This window comes from Sinohyriopsis cumingii, chromosome 5, assembly GCF_028554795.1.
Source record: "Sinohyriopsis cumingii isolate HCF-2022 chromosome 5, ASM2855479v2, whole genome shotgun sequence".
Classification (NCBI taxonomy): domain Eukaryota; kingdom Metazoa; phylum Mollusca; class Bivalvia; order Unionida; family Unionidae; genus Sinohyriopsis; species Sinohyriopsis cumingii.
The window spans coordinates 118,885,145-118,912,877 of record NC_142965.1 but is presented as its reverse complement, the minus strand read 5'-3'; the positions used below and the strand labels follow the sequence as shown (position 1 = coordinate 118,912,877).

The window sequence follows — 27,733 nt, the reverse complement described above, 5'->3', positions numbered from 1 at the left end:
CTTAACTGGTCATCATAGATTTAATTCATCATGTGTTTTCTCCCGAACCCATTTAACCAAATGTTCTGTCAGGCTTAACTGATCATTATAGATTTCATTCATCATGTGTTTTCTCTTGAACCGATACAAAAGAATGCACTGTCAGGCCGAACTGGTCACTATAGATTTCATTCATCATGTGTAGGTGTCACAAGTAGGACTCAAATCATGCCCCATATATTTCATACATGTGGCATGGTTATCCTTTGCCAACTTAAATTATCTAGTCTCCATGTATATAGATCTGCCCACCAAGTTGAGACATGTAATCATTAGAAGGAAATCAATATTCCATGCACGCAAAATCAGTCAAGTGTAATGTGAACTTGAGGCCACAAGAGATGTGTATAATAACTACAAGAATGAAATGCAGAATAATTAAAATTGTACAATGCCTACATGAGGTCAAGTAAATATTATCTGACTAAACGTATTATGGAACATAGGTCAGGCAACCAAAATGGTGTGGACATATATTTTGCTTATAGTGAGAATCTTTATCTCAGACAGAATATAGCTAAAAGTGAGACAAAAATACAGATGGAGTATACTTCTTTGTGTGAGAAATCTCCTAAGAATTACTCCAAACATAAAAAAGGAAAAACATCAAGGGCCACACATTTTGCAAAAGGCATGGATCATGCGACAAACACATTGGCACCAGGCAGATGGTAATAATTATAAACACCATCGAGTCACTACTTGTTAATTCTACAATACTACAAGTAATCATAGTAACGTTTTTATATAAATTATACAACATAAGAAGGACAGAACTTATGAACAATAATTAAATTACTATCATATATCCAACAATTAACACTGAATATGAATGGAATAAAGTCATATATACCTTATTCAATAACTATGACCCAATAAAAGATCATTCTTGTTATGTAACAATTAACCCCTTAAATAAGTAACATATCAATTACAAGACTCAAGAGTTCATGTGACAACTTTATCAAGAGTTATTTCCCTTTATGAATGTCACCCTAACATTTCCATCTTAGACTCAGATAAATAAAACCACATTACACTTGAGTTGTTACCATTCATATGTAGCACCAGCCTAAATACCAGAGAATAGAGAATGTACAGATATCAGTTTATGGAAAATATAGTATAAGCTGCACCCTCTGTCAATTTTTATCATAAAGCGGACCATTCTGATTAAATCCCTTAATTTATGACATTATTATGTACATTATATCGAAATTAAAAGTAGGCAAATACACCACCCAATTGACCATACTGCATTCTTCCAGATTAGCATAAATTTTAGCTTTCATTTACTTTGAAGACGTGGACTGACATGCTTTTATTTTTAAGTACTAAATTTTATTTTCCTTAATACATGGCACCATACAGCATCTTAAAAATGATATTTCTCATTTTCGTTTCAATTACTTTTTTTCATCTGACACTGGCAAAATTCAAAGATATTTTAAAGGATCACACAAACAGCAAATTACTTGCTGAAAATATCAGAATGTAATCAAAGAACCAATTTATTTTTTGTGTTTGTCTAGAAAAGAACCACAAAAAATTAACATCTAGCAAGTAGTTGGTACTTTTTATGCATAAACTTTTACTTTTCCTAAAATTTACACCATAAGCATAAATGCTGACATCCCATTACATACATACATACACGCATGCAAGTTCTAGTGTGCACTGGAAAGTATTAGTCTGAGAATTGTTTTTTTCATAAATCAGCTAGAAGTGGATGCAAACTGTAATCCCTAACTAATAAAACTGCTTAATATTTTAAACTGCAGGTATTTTGAAAATAATAATGCAGAAAGTCTTTAAAATATTAAAAATTCACTTCTAGGTTAAACCTCTTCCTATTCTTAGCAAACCTGTCCCCTTCTTGAGATAATATACAGTACATAGAGCTGAACAAACCAACAATGACAGGTCCATCATCAATAGAAAAATGCATTCTCTTCAACTCATTGATCTGGAAATGGAAGAACTTCCCCTCTGCAACCAAGGACAATACATATTCTGATGATGAAGTTGAGCTCTTCCGCACCAAAAACAGACCATCAATATTCCCAAACTTCACCAAACCTGAAAAACAATTAATGTAAATAAAATATGTGTCAATTTTCTATCAAATTCAAACAAGCCTTAAGGGAGTTAAACAACTATAATAATATATTCTGTAAATATTATGAATGATAGTAGCCATGATTTATGTGTGTTATGTAGTTTTGTCATGATTTATGTGTTATGTAGTATTGTCATGATTATGTCAATGTAGTTTTGTCATGATTTATTAACAATATGTAGTATTGTCGTGATTTTTATGTTGTGTAGGACAGTGGAACCAGTCTTGAAAGACCACCCCTTCTGCCAAAATATAATGGTCTCTCATGACAGGTGGTCTCCCATAACAGGTCATAAGACTATATAATCAATAAATCTACATGGAGAACCATGTCTCTCAAGACAGGTTTTACTGTAATGCCATGAATTTTGTACCTTGTAGTTATGCTATGATTTATCTGTTATGTAGTATTCTCATGATTTATATGCATTATGTACTAATGTCATAATTCATGTTACATGCATATAGGATTGTCATGATTTATGTGTTATGTAATATAGTCATGATTGATGTGTTATACAGTACTGTCTTGATTAATGTGTGTTGCATATTATTGTCGTGATTTATGTGTTATATAGTATTTTCTTGATCTATGCGTTATTTAGTAATTTTATGATTTTTGCGTTAAGTAGTAATGTCATGATTTATGTGTTATGTAATACTGTCATGATTTATGTGTGTTATGTAGTACTATCTTGATTTACATGTGTTACATAGTATTGTCATGATTTATGTGTTATACAGTATTGTCTTGATCTGTGTTATTTAGTATTACTGTTCAATTATTCATGAGTTAAGAGTCATGAACACCATACCAGTTGACATTTACTGCAGTCATAAAAATGCAATGATTTTAAAATATTAATTAACTTACAATGGACAGTGTTCAGTATTACATTTGATACAACTGTACAAAGAGCTGGGATTAAAATTTGGGGCAGTCCAAGAGCAATAAATTTCCTGTCAGATTTGTGGTTTTCATAATTTGAATAGTCTGATGACTAATAAATTTTCAGTTGCCACCAGTCTGTGTTTATTTATGATATCTTAGATATGTCAGTTTAAAAAATTTGAATGACTGGATGATGCCCCCATTCTACAAGCTAAATGGATATATCCCTGAGATTCAATTGCTCACCTTTGGGATAGAGCCATTAGCATTTGAGTTGTTATATTTTACATCAAGTCTTTAAAATCTGTACCAGTTTTGTTAGATTTATGAAGATGCATGTCAAAGACCGTAAACCAGTCTTACATATTTCTCAAATCGTAAATGCGGTGCCACGGTCATCAAAATTCATATTAAGATTAACCATTCCATCTTTAGAAGATTAGTACATATTCCGTTAAAAGGTTCATATATATTGTGAAATCCTGCACAGTGCAAATACTGTCATCATGACAGATCAGATCACCCTGCTTTTACTGTGGCACAAATGATTGTGACTTGAATCATCTTGCTGCGAGTAACAATACATACTGACCATGGTAAAATAGGCTTTTGTCTTTTTCTGTTATTTGTTGGAGGTTTTCAGATTGATAGGTATGGCTCTAACAAAAACATTTAGTCTTCTTTGTTTACAGTTAATTTTTGGAGAACTAGGCATTACTTTTGTCGTGAACATGCAGTTGCTGGTTTTGTAAATCAAGATTTGTACTTCTGAATTATGAATGATAATAATTTAGAAATAAATAGTGGTGTTAGTCAATATTTGTTTTTTGGCAAGGACTAGTAAGCATTCAACAGAAACAATAAATTTCTTCATCTAGTAGTCTTTCTAGCTACAAGGCAACTTATGCTGAATTCTAGGCATGAAGACTGCATGATTTATACAAACTACAAACAAGGCTAACAATATTCATAAATCTGACTGATGAATGGTTTGCTCCCTATGTATTGTTCATAAAATGAATTAGCTTTTCATATTGTTTCATGACCCTGTTGCAAAGTTTTGACCATTATAAAAAATAAATACAATAACAATTACCAGAGCAACATCATACCTTATTTGTGCATCCCTGAAAATTGTCGTTATTTTCAAATACTATATATTACTCAAATTATTTTACTCATTATCAGTATTGACCATCTACATGCATCTTTGAACTGTGACTAAAGAGAAATCAATGAAAAAAATTCACTGAACTCATGTACCATTAAGCAGTTTTCTTCTGCTTATATTCCTGAGGTTAGTGTTAGGACTGGTCGGCCTGGTGTCAAGATAATGTGACTGGGTGGGACATCACGCTACATGTCTGTGACATGATGCCCCAGTGCTAGACATCACTATAAACTGCCACACTGCAAACATTATAGCGATATGACTGAAAAATTGTTAAAGCTATGTTAAAAATCCCAAACACACACACTGCTTACATTTCACTCAAGTGTAAATTAAGTGTACCACTTTAACGGTACATGTACTTGATGACCTCTAATAATCCAATGAAAACTAAGCATAAATTAAGTGGACAATGGCACTGAGCTATACATAAACAAATTTTCTGCTGAAATTCCAGCAAACAAATGGGCCCTGGTCAGTGTTAATGTCACCAATAACCACACCCAGGGTTAGCCTTCAAGCAAGGTCTGTTCACAACAATAGTGTGACTGTACTGGCCGATGTGAGTCTTATATTCAACCTAATGTATCAAAAGTTTACGTCTTACTGTATATTTAATATCTTTATCCAAATGGACCCTTGCAAGTATGTATTCATAAAAACTCACTAAAAAAACATTTTAAATAACCATGTTTTCTTTTCTTTTATTAAGTCAGGTTTCCATCGGAAAACCATGGAACATTATTAGTTTTATGCCATTCTTGTCTTAGCTGTAGGAGCAATAATTCAATGGCAACCCAAATAACACGGCACTTTTAAAGTTAAACAAAATCACTAAGACTGGATGTTGTGTAGCTTTAAAATGAAAGGAAAAAAGTGAATGGAATATGGTCATTTGTTTCTTATTCCAGTGTCTTGAAAAATTGATTGATTTGAAATGGAATTAAGCTAATTAAATAAATTAATATGGAAAAGCAAATTTAACCTCTTCCTTGATTTCTTTTAGCTGTGCACATAATCAAAGAATGGCAAGTTAAAGTCGTTGAGAATTGTTATAATTGTAACATTACAACATCGCTTATCAAATGTCACAATCTTTCATTTGTTTATTATGATAACAATAAATATTTCACAATGAATGAACATGAGCATTCTGATGGCATATGTATTGGTGACACAACATAGCACACATTTAAAAAATATAAAAAAAAAATAGTACTGTTATTGGGACTACAAGGTTTTCTTGCTGGGACTGCACATTTTTGAAGGACACAGACCCGGACTGCAACTTTTAAAATCCTGTGGAGAACCAGATATTTTCCCTGACTGAGACAGCGTGCTATTTTATACAAAATTTTGTGTTTCATTCATTAAAAATATTATAAATACAAATCTGACACTATGCATTTTAGTTCCATGGAACAATAATCATAAGAATAGGGTTTCTTCACCTATGTTAGGTCAGAGTGATATAGGTTTATTGCCTGGTGGGAAAAGGGGATTGGAGATTTTCACAGTCAGTGCTATTTAAATCATGCTGTATTATTTCAAAAGTTTCAGGAAGCCAAAGTAACTCATCTGGTATCCTTAGCTGACTGTCTTGGTGTGTCATTAGGCACAGCAAGGCACTTAGGTCTCACTGGATAGTTTCGTATTTTGACACCCCCCTAATTTTTAAGGTAGAAGGCATGAACCTAATTATCACAAGCCTAGCATTTATAAATTCACACATAAGCTAAATCTATAATGTGGTTCAGATTTACTTTGAGTTAGGCTTGGAAATAGGTTGGCTTGTTGGTGACTGCCTGTCACAGTTAGATTTGCATTGGAGATCAAATGCGTAACTCGGGCTGCAAATGAGCTGTCGACTTGGCTTACGTATTTTTGTGTGTCTGCTACAGAGGTAAATATCTAAAAATCTAGATGGTTGAGGGGTGATGAAAAGTATGCTAATTTGTTATAGTACTAGTGAACTTTATTCATGCATAAGGCACATACTGATTCTTTTAGCTGCCTTGTCACAGAAAAATATTCAAAATAGCTATTTCTTGTCAAAAATGAATGTAAAATTTAGGGGTTGGTGGCAGTGTTGGTTCAGTATAAAAACCACCAGTTGCATCAGGAATTAACCTGATTACTGCAGTCAAAATCTCACATGTATGCTTTCTACAAAAATCATTAGTTTGTTTTTATTTGTATCTTCAGTGTAAAATTATTCTCACTTTTCTGTAATTGGTCATCGTCGGATGAAAATTCACCAGATAAACTGTCCAGTGAGACCTTAAGAACCGGTGTCATTTTTTCAGTCTTGTCAAATGTGATTCACTGTGCCATAAATCATATCCTTATTACCTCCATATCTTGAATCTGACATAGTTAGGTATTCCAAACATACACTTCCTATAGATTTGAATGCACTTAATCATAGTAGAAGAAGGGACTTAACAGTTTTAATACTACCAGGTATTGCTCCTGATCCATTCTCCTAATGAACAACAAAAGCCTTATAAGTTTCAAGCACGGTGGTTTAATTGAAGTATTTCACATACTTATTCAGTTTATCAACATTTTCAGTATAAACTTAGTATATTTTCCTAATTTTATGATGATTACCTTAATTTAATGCTCTTACATCCATATCTACTCATGATGTAATGTTTCAATACATATATTTCATCTTATTTACAGAAATTTAAGTTATAATGACCTGTATATAAGAAGTTCAGGGTTTTATTTTGTTGTAGGCCTCAAGGTGTATGGGAGCACACCTGCTGAAGTGATATTGCTAACAGCAGGACAACATCAACAATTTATTGGGAGTCAGACATGCCAATTGTTGTGGAGCTTTCACAGGAACAAATATATCTGCACCAGTTTCATTGAAGTTTTTGGTGACTTATATTAAATGGATGTCCCTTTTTTACATTGTGTTTTTTCTCCTCCCCTTTTTTACTTTGCATGATTTTCTATTTGCTTTAGATTCAGTTCTATGCAGGTGACAATCACTAGCAAAACACACTTCTAAATAGCAGCAACTTCAACAACATTATGTGCCGGCCAGTATGAAAATGATTTAGAGGTGTCCTTCTTAGTGTTCTTAAAATACATTATCCATGCATATTGTTTTATCAACAGATGGGATAAATATGGGTATAGAATTTCATTGTTTAAGTTTCCCAACTGATGTGGTTAAGTTTACAAAGATTGGTCCATACATTTGATGTTACCTGATGAGTTGCCTCCCTTAAGTCTACCTTGGATTTCTCTAATCTAAAATAGATTTGACCTTCTTCATGAAATCAGTGAGAGAGTTCTGGTCAGTTTATATATGCCGTGCATCGTTATTATTCTTTCAAGTACTTGGCATGTACATTCTGCAGCCATTGTACAAGAAATTCAGCTTGGCTTCTTTACATCTTTTATTCACTACTATTTCAGATTGCATGAAGAGTTGTATTATTTGTGCTCTCAGATATCTCTGATATCACCAGGCACTAACAAGACAGGGTGTATTAGCTATGAAAAATGATGAAACTGACATAATATAAAGAAATTGTATGTTTCAGAGGTGAAAGTAATACATGAAGTATGAAGCTGTCTCATAGCTGTTGCTCTGTTTGATAGCTTTTGGTCATCAATAAATTCAATAAATCATAGGAAACAAACAATTTTGAATTTCAAACTTCTGAAGGTTGCGTTTTATTTAGAATTGGTCAAAGTTTTGAAAATAAGAAGATTTTCCCTTAATCAGACTGCTATTTGAATTCTTAAGGTCTCACTGGATAGTTTCGTATTTTGACACCCCCCTAATTTTTAAGGTAGAAGGCATGAACCTAATTATCACAAGCCTAGCATTTATAAATTCACACATAAGCTAAATCTATAATGTGGTTCAGATTTACTTTGAGTTAGGCTTGGAAATAGGTTGGCTTGTTGGTGACTGCCTGTCACAGTTAGATTTGCATTGGAGATCAAATGCGTAACTCGGGCTGCAAATGAGCTGTCGACTTGGCTTACGTATTTTTGTGTGTCTGCTACAGAGGTAAATATCTAAAAATCTAGATGGTTGAGGGGTGATGAAAAGTATGCTAATTTGTTATAGTACTAGTGAACTTTATTCATGCATAAGGCACATACTGATTCTTTTAGCTGCCTTGTCACAGAAAAATATTCAAAATAGCTATTTCTTGTCAAAAATGAATGTAAAATTTAGGGGTTGGTGGCAGTGTTGGTTCAGTATAAAAACCACCAGTTGCATCAGGAATTAACCTGATTACTGCAGTCAAAATCTCACATGTATGCTTTCTACAAAAATCATTAGTTTGTTTTTATTTGTATCTTCAGTGTAAAATTATTCTCACTTTTCTGTAATTGGTCATCGTCGGATGAAAATTCACCAGATAAACTGTCCAGTGAGACCTTAGTCTCCATTTCCTTGGGATTTATGCACTAGTAGCCTCCCATGTACCATATATACTAGTAGCCTCCGATAATGTGTTAAAAGTAACCAATTGTACTATATCCTGCCAGCTGACACTGTTCTAATTTGATAACATTGACAGAAATTACGATCTTGAGTCAGCCATTATGAATTTGACTGGACATAAGTAGCCCAAAGAAATTTTTATATTTTCAAAGATACAGTAAAGTGTCTTTAAGTTGTATTGAGTTTGTTGCTTGTTGCTGCATATACACTGTGCTGAAACTTAGGCAATGTAATATCTTCCAGTGTACAGGTATATACTGAAACAAAGTCCACCTCATCTAAATTTCAACTATTCAGGTGAACCGTTCTGCATGATACATATATATGGAAGTGAACCTCAATAAGCTGGAATTTAGTACTGTATCAAACCTCTGCTAATTATCTGCTTAATTCCACTTGAACTACATCTGCACTGTTCTGCTACAAATACTAAAATTCAATTAACATTCAACTGAAAAAATGACCTGGACAACCAAACCCAAATATAATATAATATAATATAATATAATATAATATGATATAATATGATATAATATAATATAATATAATATAATATAATATAATATAATATAATACTGCTATGTCCATGTTTTAATTCTCAGACTACATGTACCTAAGTATGGAACAAACATAGTTGTGTGTGTGTGAGACTTGGATTTTTAACGTAGCTTTAGCAACTTTTCAGTCATGTCGCTAAGATGTCTGCAGTGTGACAGTTTACATTGACACATCACACAGACATGTAGCATGATGTCCCACACACACAGTCGCATTATCCTGACCCCAAGCCAACCACTGTCACCAGTCCTAACACTAACCTTGGCTGAGCTCCTAGTGAGGCAGCTGCAAGTACCATTTTTGTAAGTCTTTGGTATGACTTGGCCGGGGTTTGAACCCATGACCTCCTGCCCAAACATATTTAAAACTATCATAATTCAAACTCACAGTAATACAGGGACCATGAATAACAGAACAGAATAATAATACCTCTTAGTGAATTACAACCAAAATATTTCTGAAGAGATCATGTACCATATATACTTACTTGCTGTTTAGTTCAACAGCAAACAACATAGACCCTGATCTACCAATCACATAATGTGCCAGCAGAACAGGGTCTGTGTTGTTTGTTTAATTGATTGTTCCTAACAAACTGCATAGACCCTGACTTGTATGTACAATGGCAGACTGGGATCAGAGAAGTTTGCAGATGTACTCAACTTTAAATGTATGTTAAGCAGCATTAATAGAAAGACTGAAAAATGAACACAGGCAGTAAATGATGAAAAAGTAAAATATCTTTATTTGTATTAGGTGTCTGAAACCCAAAAAAATTATTTTGTTTGGTAACCAACAGACTGAGCAGTTTGAGAGAAAGTCAGCTACCATAATATGGATGATATTGTACATACAGTGTTATAACAGCTGAACTACTTGTCTTTTGAGTATAAACTAGGTCTAATGCGTGACTTCCCAATTCCAAATATAGCATCAAGATGTTCACAGTGGCCATGGATAAAAGTCCCTACCCACTCTAGTAACAATGTTATCTTTACAGTGGGGAATTACCTTTGTACATGTTCAACTACTCAGCTATGGCCTTCAGTATGCATGGCATCTGCTATACAAAAGCCCCATAATGTTATGTGCATGTTTGAAACTAACTAAATGGCGCAGAATCTACAAGATCTAAAGGAAATTAGATACAAATAATATCGGATATCTGCATGTTATAATTCCTTATGACCAAATGGTTGTAAATTCTTCGATTTTTCAGTCTGCCTACCAAGGAGATCTGGCTTCTTTCAGCACTCAATAAAAAAAATTGTTTCTGTTCTGTTATATTTATTTACACACATACAGTTTTCCAGATATATGGAACATGATATTTTTTAACAAAAAAAAACATAAATTAGATTTTTCAAATTTAAATTTGATTAAAATAATAATAGAAGTTTAATAAATTTATTAGGCCATAGTACATGATTATATTGTAAATACAGGGGGAGATTTAGGTTGTCAATTTGTTTGCAGAATATGCACATTGTTTATGTTATATTTTAAAGTAAATAAAATGGTCAGTTAAGACATCCTCTTCAATTATGTTTAAACATATTTCAAACATTACATCAAAATAATACATTTTCATGCCATATTTCCGATTTAGCATGGTTGCATTGTATTTAAAAGTTTGAAAACAAATACAAGGTTATAGTACAAGTCACACATGTATACATCCATATTCCTTTGGAAGGTTACTATTTAGATGCCCCAAGAGGTGCATACGTCAAAAAATCAATGCTAAAGAACAGAGACATTTTTGGACTAAATGAACCTAAAGGTGTGATCCAGTACAATCCAGAATGATTGTTGCACGCTGTGATGTTACAATGAAAGCTACACATACTGATAAATAAATTCGTACTATCCTTGACTATGACAATTCCATTCAATGTGCGCTAATTTTGACCCAAGTTTATTACATGGCCACTGCTGTAAAAGTCCACAATGATAAATAATTTTCATCTGGGAGTTTCTTGGTGACAGTTATTAAAGTCCATAGCAATAAATAATTTTCGACTGTTAGTTTCTTGGTGACAGTTAAAGTCCATAGCAATTATTTTCGTCTGGCAGTTTCTTGGTGACAGTTAAAGTCCACAACGATAGATAAATTTCGTCTGGCAGTTAAGGCATTCTATAATCAGGATTGTATAGACTTTGGTTAAAGAAAATTAGTATTAAATTTTAAAAGAACAATTTATATTGAATTTAAAAAGAGTAAATGCACATGCATGACCCATGTGACTTGTACTAAAGCAGCTTTCTCAATGCAAAGCCATTTCCTGACAAAGGAATGAACAAATAAAATCTGAAGCAAAAAAACACAAAACAATCGTGTATTTTCAATTGAAAGAAGCCACTCATGCTATATATAAAGCCAAAATACATGCAGAATTAAATATTCAAACTTTGTACACACAATTAACAATTACAGTATTACATGTACCTGAACCGATCATATCAATTCACTCTACATGTGTTGATTTAGAAATTAAACATTTTGAATCAAGCAACGCCTGTTGGAGGAATAAAGACCATCATAACATCAGCTGTTTCTCTGTATTATTACAGATATGCTTTTGTTTTTGTGTGATTATCGTATCTATAATTTTCCAATGGTACCTTGGTGTCAAGTGCAGGGCTGCAGATGAATACGACAGGCTGACATAAATAAATTAGTACTAGATGCATCTAGCTTTCATAAACAATACAGAGCTCTAAAGCGACAGAAAGATTCATGGAATGAAACATGCCAAAGGACATCCCATGGGCTGAAACATGAGAAAACGATAGAATTATTAGCTTATGCCCATCATATTACGACCATAAAAATACAATGGCAACTCAAGGAACATCAGGTCCAGAACTTAAACCTGCTGTGGAAAAATGTTAAAGTCTGTTATAGAAAATGTAAATGTAGTAATTTGGGCTGCTTAATGAAAAAATGAAAAGGTGAATAAACCTATGGTCATTTGTTTCTTATTTCTGTGCCCTGAAAACTAGAATGATCTGAAATGGAATTAAGCTAATTAAATAATTTAATACACAAAAGAAAGCATAATCTCTTCCATGATTCCTTCAAGCTGCATCCAAAATTAAAGAATGGCAAGCTTAAATTATTGGGAAATGTAATGCAAAAAGAAATATTTATTTCTGGTCTGCTGACCATCCCTTTACCTTTACATTTTTTCCCCATGATAAAAAAAATATAACAAAATACCTATTTGATTTGTGCATCTAACTGGCTGGTTTTGCCCAGTAAAGTGAAATGCTTAGTACATTATTTATACTAATCATTATATATATATATATATATATATATATATATATATATATATATATATATATATATATATATATATATATATATGTAAATAATGGTTTTTTAAAAAATACCTACCTACCCACCCTAATTTCAGAACCAGTGCATTAGGAAACACATATGGGGCAGGGGAGGGTGGGTGGGCTTGTAGCTGCAACATCACAATTGTCCCAATTTTTCAATTTTTCATTTGATTATTTCTAATACTAAATTTTTCAGAATGAATGAGCATTAGCAATGTGTAGTCATATATTGATGACACAACAATATACATATAATGTTATGTATTATTGCATTACAAAATGTACCATTATTAGGACTCTAGGTTTTAGAGCAGGGGCTGCAATTTTTTCCAGGCTCATGTAGGATCAAGACTGCAACACAAAATGTTGCACAGGTGCATTGTTCAGAAAAGTTGGCAAAGGGTGGTGGAGAGAGACAGGGGTAAAGAGAATAGATGACTAGGGCAAAATGGTATCTCCTGAATCAATGCATAATTCTTGATACTGAACTGTCTATATTATTGACCATGGTTATAGTTACTGTGTACAAACAAATACGGTAGAGAATTAGCAGAATTAATAAATTAGCTTAATTAATAGCTCTTTACGCAACTGATATTTGATGTTGACCTTTAATTATACATGAACGGAGTCACACATGCCAACTGGTAGAGTATTGGACTTGTAAACCAAGGGCTGCCAGTTTGCTGCTGACCCAAGCCAACTTGGATTTATTGCCTGGATGTGTCCATGGGAAAGGCACTTAGCTCCCATTTTCTCTGCATGATATTGGAGATAATGTGTCAAACGTGCCAATAAAATCAACAAAACAAACTTTTAATGTACTTACTAGGTATTTGATTACCACTGAACAAGAAAATCAAAGGTAATCTTTGGCAATAAATGTAAAACTAGTTCACTAAATAACAAAACTAGAAGAATGATCAGATTAGACACATACCCTTGGGTCCTGACGTGTAGAATTTAATTTTTTTTTACCCATTTCTGATGCACAGAAATTCCAACATGTGCATTTTTATGATGCATGTTGATTTGGGCTGAGAGCATTAGGCCTAATTACCCTCAATATGCCTTTGATATAATTTCCTATTGAGCGAACACTGTCTATAACAAGTTATTTATTTCTGCTAGAATTCTTTATACACCTTATTGTCTCTTATGCAAAATCAGTAAGAACTGAGCAGCACCAAAGTCACAGTCATCATGGCATAATTGAACCAAGGTTAGATTTTTTTCAAGATTCTCTTTTAAATTTAAATAGAGGAAGAGGGACTCAATTTTGACTTGATTGGATTAACTTTTGAATCAAATATCCATGTTCGATTATGCGGCAGAACAAAATACAATTTGAAATGTCATCCACTACAGATATAAAAAATCATTATAATGTAACCAGTCTACAACTGACCAGAAATGTATTACCAATGCAATGTTGAGTGGTAATCAGATTACCAGTGCAATGTTGAGTGGTAATCAGTGAGTGGTAATCAGATTACCAGTGCTGACATGTGTATATAGTAAGTTGTAAAACATTACCTTATTGGTGTAATCAGGAAAGTTCAAGGCCAAAATGCAGGATGTTTTAAGAGGTGATTTAAGTATTAAAGGGAATATAATGGCTTTCAATTCTTTTAATAAAAATTGGATGACCTTTGATATTTTTTTGGGTTGTCATACTCTTCTTGCATTACTCAAAATGTTTAATATTTAAGAAAAGTTGATACATGTTTTAGTTTAATTCATGTTAAAATGCATAAACATAAGAATTCTCCTAATATTAAAAAAAAAACTGTCTAAGAAATATGAAACTGGAATACATCTCATGTTCAGCTTTCTCCTTTGGATGAACTTGACTTGGAGTAGTATTGGAGAGCAACGAACAACTGTAAAAACCCAGTCACAGAAAAATTTAAGTTTGTTCTTATCTGACAGGACAGGTGTGATTGTTTTGTTGCTGTTGTTGTAGGGTTTAACGCCATTTTTCAGCACATGATATGCTATTCATGGCAGCCAGTATTAATGGTGGAAGAAGAACCCAGGAAAACCCCGGAAAGAACCACCGACCAACGGCAAGCTACTGGCAAGCTTTCTCACATACCCACATTGGCCAAATACAAGACTCGAACCCACGCAGACAGAGGTGAGATGGCAGTGATCCGTAACGGACAGCACTTTAGACCACTCGGGGCCCCGTGATTGTTTTGTCTTTGCTATTCTAATGATGACAAGACAGAAAACATTCTCTATTATTCTAAAAAATACAAATATTCAAGGGGAAATCTTGATTAGAAAACTAATGAGAGCCTGTTAAGTGTCAATTTTAATTGTAATTATTGTCATCAGTGGTCACCAGTTATTGATATTGTGAATTAAACCAAAAATACTTATGGAATTTACATGTAAAAAATCTTAGCAGTGAACAATATACACCTCTTCATTCTTCAATGAATTGTCATTCTGACCCCCAGACTCCAACAAAATAGAACATTAGTAACAATATTGAGGAGAAGAATAAAACTTTACAATTTGTGAGAAATCTTAAAGATCAGTACAAGTGTTTCTCTTTATTTAACATGAGACAAAAAATCTCAAGCATCAGTTTGCTCCACAAAGAATAAACAACCCCAGTTATGAGGTCATGACTCAAAAACAAATGACTCATGAGATTTCAGTTTTGACTCTTGAGATTTTGGTTAAATGGGTCAATGACTCCTCAGTTTGGACACATACTGATAAACCTTATGATACAACAGAATATTAAGGTGTCTTTTTACAATGAATTAGCTTTTAAAGAATTTTCTGCATGTACTTTGATTAAATATATTAAAAGTAAAAGATGGATGGGTCCAGTGATTTCATCTAAATCTGTCTCAAAACAGGATTTAAAATGTTAGTAATATATGATATTGATCTAGTGACATAGCCGATGGCTGCCAGTGACTTAATTTAAATTTGTTTCAAACAGGATCTAAAACATCAGTAATCAATCCAATCTGTTAATTTTCACATGATCATTTTGACGTCATGCTCTGCAGAGCAAATTATTGCTTGTTTACAAAATGCTTTCTGTATGAGCAAAACCCCATTAGATATAATCATCTCAATATTTGTTTACTTCAAGTTAGTAGTGTGCCCTATGCATGTAAAGCTCTAGATGTCATATAATGAAATACACAATTTCTATTACTATTGTAAAGAAATGTTTTGCAAATAATTTTTTTAACTATAATGTCCACTGTACTCTATTAAGTACAAAGCAGGTCAATGCATTCTATATTTGGCAGCTAAGTAGTTTTCCTCATTTGATGAAACTGTCCATTGAGTTTTGTGACTAAAAATGCATGTAGTACATGAACTTAAAGTACTGCAATGTTAAATGTAGAGCAGGTCCTTGTGAAATGATTATATGGCAAATGGCGACCTTAAAACCAATGAAACACCAGACTGTGGCAATGTAAGTTGTAAAATAAACAGTAATTATTGCCATCTTCATATAATGTGCATTGTTATACTCTCCTTAAGAGGGCCTCTAGGGAGAATAGTCCCTGACTAATGAGTCACCCTCTATAAATAAAGCATTATTATTATTATTATTATTATTATAGCCTTTACTGAAACTACTTGAAACATGTTTTGAAAAATGAACTTTTCTGAGATTTGAATTGTATTGAAAATTGGCTCTGTTTACAAAAAGTATGATCCCTTTAACTATGACAACAACAGACATACAGCCATTGGCAGTTTATTTATATTTTTATAAATCTATATTACTTGAGTGATGTAAATTTCTTTTACTCTATACCAAGCTTGCTGCAACTGGACTAGCATAACACTAGCATACCACTTAGCACAAAAATTAACAAAATAATTTGTATTCCTGGTTTGTGGACAGTTGTAAAGTATGAGATGGCATGTACTATAAAATATTAAAGACTGGTCTAACTGGTCCATATGGCAGTCTGATGGATGTTACGTTTTTGCATAAATTAGAATTTAAATTGTCAGAAATTCAATCTTCTCTTCCATAAAAATATATTCATTTTCATGCTTGAGTAACTTTAATGCCCATTTTGCAAGTGATTATCACTAAAATTGGGGAAGGGTCCATGATGGTAACAATAGCAATCATAACATTCACAATATCAACATAACACACTATGTACACAATAGCAATCATAACATTCACAATATCAACATAACACACTATGTACACAATAGCAATCATAACATTCACAATATCAACATAACACACTATGTACACAATAGCAATCATAACATTCATAATATCAACATAACATACTATGTACGCAGGAGACAAAATGATTCTGAGTAATTCAGACCTATCCCTAATACAAGTCATTACTGTTAAAACTGGTACAATGTTACACTCCAACAGTTCATGGGCACACTCATTACAAAGGTAACCTGCCCCCCACCTAAACTTGGGGGGGGGGGGCAGACTAAACAAATAGATTAGGGTTATTTGAGCACTCAATTAAATGTTTATTATACTAATATGAACAGACAGTGCAGACCATGAAGATGAGGTGGCAAAACTATAGAAGCAAACAAGATTAGCTCATTTTATATAAATAATAGAGCATTATTTATTGTTATTTTCATTTGTACCAGTTTAATTTTTAGTGTACCCCAAATTTGTTGGGAGGGGAGCACAGTGCCCCATGCATATGGGATCCTGAGTTCAACACTACTGACAGTACCAGATCACATGAGTACTAGTCAACATTCACACTTGACATGGCTGTATGGACCAGACAGAGATGAAAATGGTTTCAGTCACATCTCATTTTTAACCAAGATCTAAGTAAAGCTAAACATTGGAAAAACATATTTGTAATTAAAAATTACACTTAAGGTCAAAACTGCTCAAATACTAGTACACTCTTTTCTTACTATATTTAGCATTTGTTTGAGCCTGAAAATAACTTAAATATTTCCCCTCAATCTCATTATGCTGTAGCATGATTCCCCTGCATCAAAAAAAAAAAAAAATACATATATATATATATATATATATATATATATATATATATATATATATATATCTCATTCCAAAAATAAGGCTTCTAAAATAATAACTAATTTATATGTTTTATGTGGGCAATTGTGTCTATCTTTCTGCAACTCTTAGAAATATAAGCTAAAATTCTTCTTCACTGAGAATAACGGACATTCGCTCTACAAACCTAGATTAGCCACATCGTTTAGGTAAATGATTACGTAAGTGACGGTAACATAATTATATTGATGAATTTCGTAATTGACAAGAAAAGCGGTGACAAATGTAAAATGTATTGTGCAAAGGAAATCCTAGCCATCTACTGCCGCTAAATTCTTTTTCGCGTAATATATTATACTAAAGAACAAACACTTTGTAGATTGCGCGTAAAACGTATATTTGCAGTGTATATCATAGGGGTGAAAGACAGAGTCAAAAATCCCCTTGGTGTCAGAACTGGCGATGAGACTGAGTAAATAAAACACAACAACTTTGGCATCAAAACTGGGGGTCATATTAAAAGTATGGGGGTCCCTGAAGCACAAATGAGGGCAAAGGGAAACGCTGATTTGGATAATTCGTGCAAAACTTTGCCCAAGTGATTTAATGAAACGTATCTCTTGACTGGTATGTCACGCGAAGAAAAAATGCCGACAACGCAGGATATTATTATCAGTACAAAGTTAAGTCAGTACATTAAAATATGATAAACTAATACCTTGTTTCAACAAGTCCTCAGCAGCATCGCGTGGTAATATTTCGTGATACCAGGATATCCCTCTTTCTTTCTCCCTTATTTCCTTCCTGTCTGCCTTGAGCAATTCATCTACGTTTTGTGTTTTAAGTAGCTGGCTAACTTTCACAAGCTCTTCAGTTTCTCTGTTCATGTAAACTTCTTCTTGGTCGTTCTCCATTTTTAAATTCGGAGGTTTATCGCTCCAAATTCAAGTATCCCTGCCTATTTCACTTCCTCGTCTTACGCGAGCTCGTCTCAACTGTTAAATGTAAACTTCCGCTTGTGTGTTGTAGACTGGATCTATCCATAGTTATGAAAAGCACGAGCCTGAGAGCGATACGTTATAGACTGGTTCTTTCAAATGTAGTAAATATGCTCGGCCTTTTCCATTGCATGCTTTAGGTCTCACTGGAGATTATCTGGTGAATTTTCATTCGACAATGACTAATTACGGAAAAATGAGAATAATAATAAAAGCAAACTAATGATTTTTGTAGAAAGTATACATGTAAGATTTTGACTGCAGTAATCAGGTTAATTCCTGATGCAACTTGTGGTTTTTTATACAAGAAATAGCTATTTTGATTATTTTCCTGTGACAAGGCAGCTAAAAGAATCAGTATGTGCCTTATGCATGAATAAAGTTCACTAGTACTATAACAAATTAGCATACTTTTCATCACCCCTCAACCATCTAGATTTTTAGATATTTACCTCTGTAGCAGACACACATAAATACGTAAGCCAAGTTGGCAGCTCATTTGCAGCCGAAGTTATGCATTTGATATCCATTGCTCATCTGAGTCAGGCAGTCACCAACAAGGCAACCTATTTCCACGCCTAACTCAAAAGTAAATATAAACCACATTATAGATTTAGCTTATGTGTAAATGCATTATGCTAGGCTTATGATAATTAGGTTCATGCCTTCTACCTTAAAAATTGGGGGTGGGTGGGTCAAAATACGAAACTATCCAGTGAGACCTTAAAACAAAACTATCTCAATACAATGGGAGCAATCTCGGCCTTTTTCCTTAAGTCAATAAATATCCTCGAATGCAATTCATCGCCATTAAGAACTATATTCTGAACTTATTCGTTCACATGGGGCTCCTATATTTCCTCTTAAGTTGCTACATTTGTTTCTTAGTATTGAACTTTCAACTGTGTCCAGTTTCTAATAAATTATATATTAAACGATGATCAACACATATATTAAACGAAGATGAACACAAGATGAAGTTCTTGTTATGGGCACATTTTGGAGAGGCTGAACGGTAAACAAAGAAGCGTGCAATGAGTCATAGTTTTACTTACGGATCAGCATGCATGCCACATTACTCACTGTACATTGTCGCCAACATACAGACACAGACAATCACTATAATGCTCATATTGTAAAGAATAAACAACTGCCTTTAAATCAATAACAAGAAAGTATAAATATAACTATTGTATCACCACCAAAACAAGGGAGAAAAAAATGTTTTAAATAAAGACTGAGGCTACACTCGTGGGTACAGAACCGGATATAATATTGCGGCGGAAGGACAAAAGGCACAATCCGAACAACCTCAACATTTTGCTATCGTAACGTATGCTGTGCACTCCGTCAGAGGCGAATCAGCAAACACATCAAATTGGTGTGTATTTCTGCAACTGAGTTTATTTCAAGACCAACGGAAACGGCCGAGTGATGTTCCAATCGCATGTAAATAATTTGGAACTGCCGCCAAGCCCAAGGCAGATATGACGTCATTGTAACAAGCTAACCGGGTTGGATTTCGGATTTATAAGAGAACACTTTTGATGGTGATACAAATACAATGTTTAATGATGAATGACTTGAATGAGAAAAGAATTATAATTAATACGTGAGTGTATAATATCCAAATATAGGACAAATTAACATTTAAATAACGTATGAGGTGTAGACTGAGGGTATTCCGATTGACTAATTTACCATTCGGACGACATCGACTATATCTGTGACAAAAATAAGTACATGTGTAGGACTGAACGAGTAGTTGCGAGTGCTAATTTAGGAAACAAGTGTTGATGAGAAGTTTAACATGCATGGAAAGGTTTTGTCATTCGCAACTTTCCAGTCAATCTTACCATCAACCGAGTTATATAAACGTGAGCTGCAACATTGACTGGCTACCCGTTCGATCCAGAATTAAGCACAAAATATATTCACTATGTTACATTTCATTGACTGACTTCATTCTAATACAACCATCTGACCTCACCCAAGTGTACACTTCATCTAGAAACTCACGCTACTCTTCCAACACCCGTATTCTCATTGTTCCCAGTGTTCAAACGAAGTCATACAGACAACGTTCTTTTGCTTACTAGGGCCCAGCTATGTGGAACGAATTGTCCATCGATTTCAGAGACAAGGACACTGATCTCATTCAAGAATGCTCGTAAAACTCTGCTTTTTTCGACTACAAGAGCAGACTGAAAGACTTAATAATGTTTACTTCCTTAATTATTGTCAGAATGTTTTTGTTTTCTAATTTCATGGTGATTGTGTAATCTTGTTGTATAAATTTTTATGTGTTATTTAATATTGTAAAGTATTCAGACCTTCTAAAGATTAGGCGCTGTACTAAGTACAAATTATTATTATTATTATTATTATTAATTATTATTATTATTATTATTGGACATCCGGTACACACGAGGTTACATTCACGATAGATTTTCTCACAAGAACTCCCAAATTTTATGATATTTTCTCAGGTAACATATGGTGAGTTTTCCTAAATATGTTATTAACAATTTATCATCTCAAATATGAACAGACAATAAGATGAATGTTAGAATGAAATTGTGAACGAAGAAGGTCAGATACATGTACAAACCCGTGCAAGAGAGGCTTCGGGTCACACTACACGTAACTGAAATACGCCGTTTGTCATCTGTTACTCTTTAACATGAGTATTGGTTTGGAACAGTGAAAGTGTCGATTGGATGTTTCTTCAAGCCAAATTTTTCTAAAATCTACATCAATCACAAAAATGGAAATCAGTGGTTTATCTCTAGCAGTGAAATGTGTATTGGTTTCCCTGTTATGTGCGCACGGATTGGAGACTTTTCCAGGTCCTGGCTCCAAGGGGAGACCACCCAAAACTAGTCAAAGAGGTAAAACATACCTACAAGGATCACAAACGACACATAGCCCTCTCAGAAAAACAATTTCACATCATCTTACCAAGGAACGGGTGACAAACTCGCAAAACATTATTTACGTTAGTGGGTAACTCTCACATAATCTGATAAGTCAGATTCGGGCTAGTGTTTCTGTACTAACGCGGCTGAACTCCCAAGCCTCAGCAAAGAGTTGTTGTTGTGGTGTTTAACGCCATTTTCAGCACACGATAGGCTATACATGGCGGCCAGTATTAATGGTGGAGGAAGAACCCAGGAAAACCCCAGAAAGAACCACCGACCCACTAGAAGCTACTGGCAAGCTTTCTCAGATACCCACATTGGCTGAATCCGAGACTCGAACCGCCGCAAACAGAGGTGAGATGGCAGTCATCCGTAACGGAGAGCGCTTTAGACCACTCGGCCACTCGGGGACCCCTCAGCAAAGAGCATAACATAAAGGGAATATATGAATGATGATACGGCAGAGAGGGCAGAAACAATGAATTCAGGCTTGGGAAACTTAATGCTAGTCATAAGAAATGAAGTAGAGAAAAATTAATGAAAGATTTGTATCTACTGATAGTTCCCTAGAAGATCTGAAAAAATAAAAAATGAGTTGCTGACAAACCAGAATATGTTCCTGAGCAGCAGGGAGGGCGAATCCTACAAGCTACTTTTCCGAGACACCCCATCCACTGAAACTATTCCCGATAGAAGCGTTATTTCCATGAAATAACACTTTTATTCAGAAAACGAGACAAAAAAAAAATGTCCTTGAAAATGCTTTGTATTTCCGCTGATATAACGCGAGTTACTTCAATAAATCCGACTCGTATCCGACATAATTTCCACGGTGAGGTATCATCGAAAAATCAGGTGTAGTTTGCGCCCTCCCTGCTGCTCTGGGAAGACGAAGATTTCCAAGGAAACATTTTCATGTTAACCATACAGTGTATCAAGTCCGATACGGTATCTTGTTCTGGGATCGTGTAAATTTATTGTCACAAATCCGTGCGGGGTTCTTTGAGCGCGACTAAAGAAATTTTTGAATTTATTTATGTCCATATCACCGCTACACCATGTCTGATGAATGTTTCTCAGCGTGTGAACATCAACTCCATTAAACACCGCAAGAAGATTACAGTTATCCCTGATTACTTTTGGTATTTGTGTATAACGCTGAGTAACATAAATCACATCAGTGTTTTTATGACGACCTCGTGAAAATATTCTTGCAGGATTTTTTTGCTTGTCCAGCATCACATCATCATACACTACTAGGTTATTTATTTCCCCGTTAAGGTCTTCCACGGAGGGAGCTTCTTCAATATCAGTTATAAATTCAACAACATCCTCGCCGTCTTCACTCAGCGCTTTTGCACTCTCATTAAAATCTTTTATAACATCATAACAACGTTGATCATCCACAGACGGAGCTATCAAGTATAGTTTGTCCCATTTCATCCACTTCATTATCATGTTCAGTAACAGTTGCGTTTTACCTGATCCTGACGGTCCTATGATGATCATTCTGATAGAATTTGGTAGCACGGAATTATGCTTGACTGGCTCCTTTCTTCGCGTCGCAGAAAAATCTGTAATTTCCATTTGTATATAAGGAATAATAATTATGGATTTATATTGTGTGAAGTGTAAGGCACGAACCCCTACAAGCGACATAACAACCATTACAACAAAAAATAACAGACAAGCACTTTCTGGTACGTGTACGCGATGTGGCACAAAAAAATTTAGATTTCAAAAAAAAAGCGAGAATTTAGCGGAGGTGACATTGCAGCCAAACTTGGAAAGCTCCCCGGAACTCCCTGGGCAAAGTATCCCGGAGAAAAACATCTCCCAGGATACAATTACTGCGGTCCAGGGACCCGACTAGATATCAGACTTGATGAACAATCTAAACCAAAACCGGGAGAGTATCCGATAAACGCTATCGACGCAGCGTGTCACATACATGATGTTGCTTATCGAAGTAAAGATCTACAAGACAGGCATATCGCGGATGTGAAATTAATTCATGCACTAAGCTCCATAAAAAATAAATCATTTAAGGAGTCACTCGCTAATTGGTTAATAAGATCAGCGATGAAATCTAAATTAGTATTAGGCGCTGGATAATTAAATAAAAATGCAAGCGATTTATTATTCCCCAATCGGATACTGGAGAGGTAACTCAGCAATTAATAAACTCGCCAGCGCAGCAAAAGTAACACGCAAGGTTGCCAAAAAATGGCTGTCAAAACAAGCAATATGGCAAATCTACTTACCACCACCTCGACAAATCAATTTTGCACATTTTGATGTTAGTGTGCCCAATGAAGTTCATCAGGCTGACATACTATTCCTGCCTCATGATACTGTCCGTAGAAAAATATACAAATACGCGCTAACAGTAGTTGATGTTGCTAGTAGATACAAAGAAGCAGAACCGTTAGCGACTAAAACAGCCGCTGAAGTTGCCTCTGCGTTTAAACGAATTTATCAGCGAGGACCTCTAAGCTGGCCCCGATTATTACAAGTTGATCCTGGCAAGGAATTTCAGGGCGCGGTGTCATCACTGACAAAGCAGCATAACGTTGTTATACGACGAGGGCATACTGAAATTCATCGGGATCAGGCAATTGTTGAGCGATTTAACCGAACACTCGCTGAGAGATTATTCGGATACCAGTACGCGAGGGAATTCATTTACGATACGAGATCTCGTGAATGGGTTGCAAGACTGCCAAACATGATAGCCGCACTAAATAATGAAATTACCAGAACAACAAACATGAGACCTGTAAATGCAATCACAAAAAAATATATACCCGGCGTTGGTGAACGTGGACATGTTTCAACGCAGCCAGTGACGCTAGCGTCCCCACTGCTGGGTAATGTCACCGTTAGGTATTTATACGAACCAGGCGAATTAGAAGGAGGAAAAAAAAGAGCAACCGATCCCACATGGAGTGTTACTACACATAAGATATCCAGCATAACAAGATCAACTGGGAGAAACGCAATCTACAGATTAGATTCAACTGCTCCTCAGCGTGGATTCACACGCGAGCAACTTCAGGTGATTCCCACGGATACACAATTACCACCTCGATCACTTAAATAACTGCAGCAGCACCTCTGCGTCGATTACACTCAAGACAGGTCAGCATTACATTTTCACGCGTATGACCGCGATTACTATCTATTCTATCTACGGTAAATTGCCTTGGATTATTTTTCGAATACTGCCACAGCAATAAACAATTACAACTCGCGCAGTGATTATTCTGCTGTTGTTGTAATTGTATAATAAATGTTTCGTCGAGATCAAACTCTCTGCCATTTTTTTTGTCGCTCTGTTTGTAACCGGCTAATTTCTTTCTTATTGTATCATCAGCGATTGATCTGTTGATGCTGTCGTTGATAACATCATCTAATACAATTCTTTGTAACTGAGCTATCCTTCTTACTCTTGACACGGCTAAATAAACTAAATTTGACCACTCGATGCGATCATCAACAATCCAAACTGTTGTATCTGAAATAGTTAGTCCCTGCGAACTGTGGATGGTCATAGCGTATCCTAGCGTCCACGGGGATTTGCTCATTTTCAGTGCCTGTTCAACAGCATCAACATCAACGATAACAATATCATTTAATACTAAATTTTGTTTTTCCGATTTTCCTGGAATATCAACATCAATATTCTGCAATCGCGTATCAGCTGGTCTATAACACAACGGCACTGGCAACATGGGAAATTTCTTCTGATGTAACTGAAATAACTGCTGCTGAAGCGTGTCCCTGACTATCTTTCTACTTGCAACAATTAAATCATCTGGTTTCCACGTTTCCCAAAAGTCGCTCAGCTCCGTCTCTGGAATTATTTCACGCATTATCTCACACTGGACTTTATTAGTTTGTAGCCTGATCAACGCCTTAAACTCTTTCAGCGTTTCATCGAGTGCTCTGTGATCGTTAGTTATTTCCTCATAATAATCTACAAAAGTTTTCAGCCACGTGTGTGGAGATTCACCTGTAAATGGCGGTGGTTGACCATGATCGCCGCACATCACCACTGCGGTATTTTTTTTTAGCAGCCAATCCAGAAACTGTTTTAATGTATCCAACGGCACATTGTCTATCTCATCCCAGATGATTTTCTCAGGGATATATTTCGTCCCCATCCGCGATGGTGTCCACGTACCACCACTGTATTTGAAAAAACTGTGATACGTGCAAGCTTTTACTTTGCGTTGTCTCATCTCCCTGGCAAGTCTGTGTGTGGGTGTTAGCACAATCATGTCAGAGTTTCTAAATAATTCAATCGCTCGAGTTGTTTTACCAGAACCACCAGGCCCGTTCAGATAAACTGTTTTGTGTCTTGTAACAGGATCGTGCACCGGCGGCGACAACGACGTCGAAGGCATTTCTGCGCTGCGGTATTTATCTTCGATTGTCACATCAGCCGATTCACAATATCCGTGTAACATTTCATTCTTTATTCTCCACGAGCCCCACGATGGATCATCCGATATAACATTATTCAACACCGCTAAGTGTTTTTTATCAATATAAAATGAATCCGTTGCAACTCTCACTGCGACAACAGGGAATCTATTAATCATCGACAACAAATTTATGGATACATAAGCTAGCATCGAAGATCTCAAATGTGTGTACTGAGATGATTCTCCGTCGATATAACTAAAAACAGTCCCTAGCTTTTCCCCGTTTGACAGAAACACATCTTCGCGGTTACAGAGTATGTTGTTCGTGGCTGCATCAGCGACAACAAGATCCAATTCAGCCTTGTCCATGATTAATCGACTGTGATGTTGTTTATGATCATACGCTCCACCTTGAGTGAATTTCCCTATTATTCTTCGTCCTAGATCTTTTGCTGTGCTTGCATCATTTTTGATAATATCGTCGATAGAAGTTTCTGGATATTCTCGTGACCAATCTTCGATGACTTCTTGTGACGTAACCGGAGTTGGCAACCAAACTTCGGTTTGACGACAATAACATATAATCGCTTCGCTGACCGTCAGCGACAACAGTATTCGACTGTCAAGCATGTATCGCAATAACACTATCGGTGCCCATCGCTTCTCAACGAAATGTCTGCCAAACCAAACATAACACACAACATGTAAATCCTTAGCGAATTTAAACGACGACACACAAGCAAATCCCGTCAGGTCAAAATCAGGCAATGGTCCGTTTACAGCAACTCTTGTCATCGAGTTTGTAACGTGACCAAACCGTTTAAAATATTCGCTGCATTCTCCACGCCCAAGGAAACTTCCTGGATAACACGCCGTCATGTCCACGGATATCATACCGCGGTGATCATATCGAGTATTCCACAAACCGCCGTGTCCGTATTCAACACAGCTCTGTTGGATATCCGCAAGAAAACTTTTCGGAGTTGGTCTCCATGAATTTCGTTCCCGGGCTACATGCGCGGCAACACCCGGGACAGTAAAACAGTGTCGCAGTAACGTATCAGTGTCCGTCGCATGATATTTTTCTGCGAGTTTTTTCATTTCGTGCTGTAACGCCGCCGTTCTGTATATTTCCCCGTCGGGTCTCACAAACTGATTATATTCTCCATCTTCGCTCGAGAATAACCACACCGACACTGGATCGGTTTTACTTATCCGATGAATACAATCAAACATATTTCCCGAGTAATACTTCACAACACGGTCTCGCGGAAATATCCTAACCTGGTCAGTCCAAGCGTGACTGTTATGATCGATAATATTTATTGAAGCCCCATTGCGATTATATTTTGACTCGTACAATACCGTACCGGTTAACGATGAAACCGTTATAGGAAATCTCAGCGAGCTTTCCAACGCGGCAACATCATTTATTGACGCTCCTGTATCCGCTACTCGTTTAGCCCATTCTGTTATTTTATTTTTTCTGATCTCGGTTAGACCATTTCCACGTGGTGCATTTTTAAAATGTTCCATTACTCGCTCAGCTACACAATTCATCCTTGACTCTGTCAACGGCGACACCCTCATCGGGGCGAGTTTATCGACACTTGGTTTCTTTATCGGATAAATTCCATAAACGACCGCGGTCACAGGATACGCTCTGGCATAATACGGTTTATCAATCCCAACAAGTACTCCCGGGTTTGAGTCTTTGCTCAACAAAATGGTTTTTCCGCGCGGATCAAGAA

The 27,733-nt window shown here is 35.5% G+C and overlaps 1 protein-coding gene across 1 annotated transcript in view; it reads right to left on the bottom strand.

Annotated features, from left to right (window-relative positions):
• The window catches only part of LOC149800061 (tyrosine-protein kinase HTK16-like), a 124,739-nt gene extending 106,102 nt beyond the window's left edge, over positions 1-18,637 (bottom strand). The window contains exons 1-2 of the mRNA XM_089959614.1: positions 18,352-18,637; positions 1,951-2,118 (exon numbers count right to left, since the gene is read on the bottom strand). Coding sequence (XP_089815740.1) covers positions 1,951-2,118; positions 18,352-18,547 — 364 coding nt within the window. The 5' untranslated portion in view covers positions 18,548-18,637. The remainder of the gene's footprint in view (positions 1-1,950; positions 2,119-18,351) is intronic.
• Positions 18,638-27,733: the final 9,096 nt, after the last annotated feature.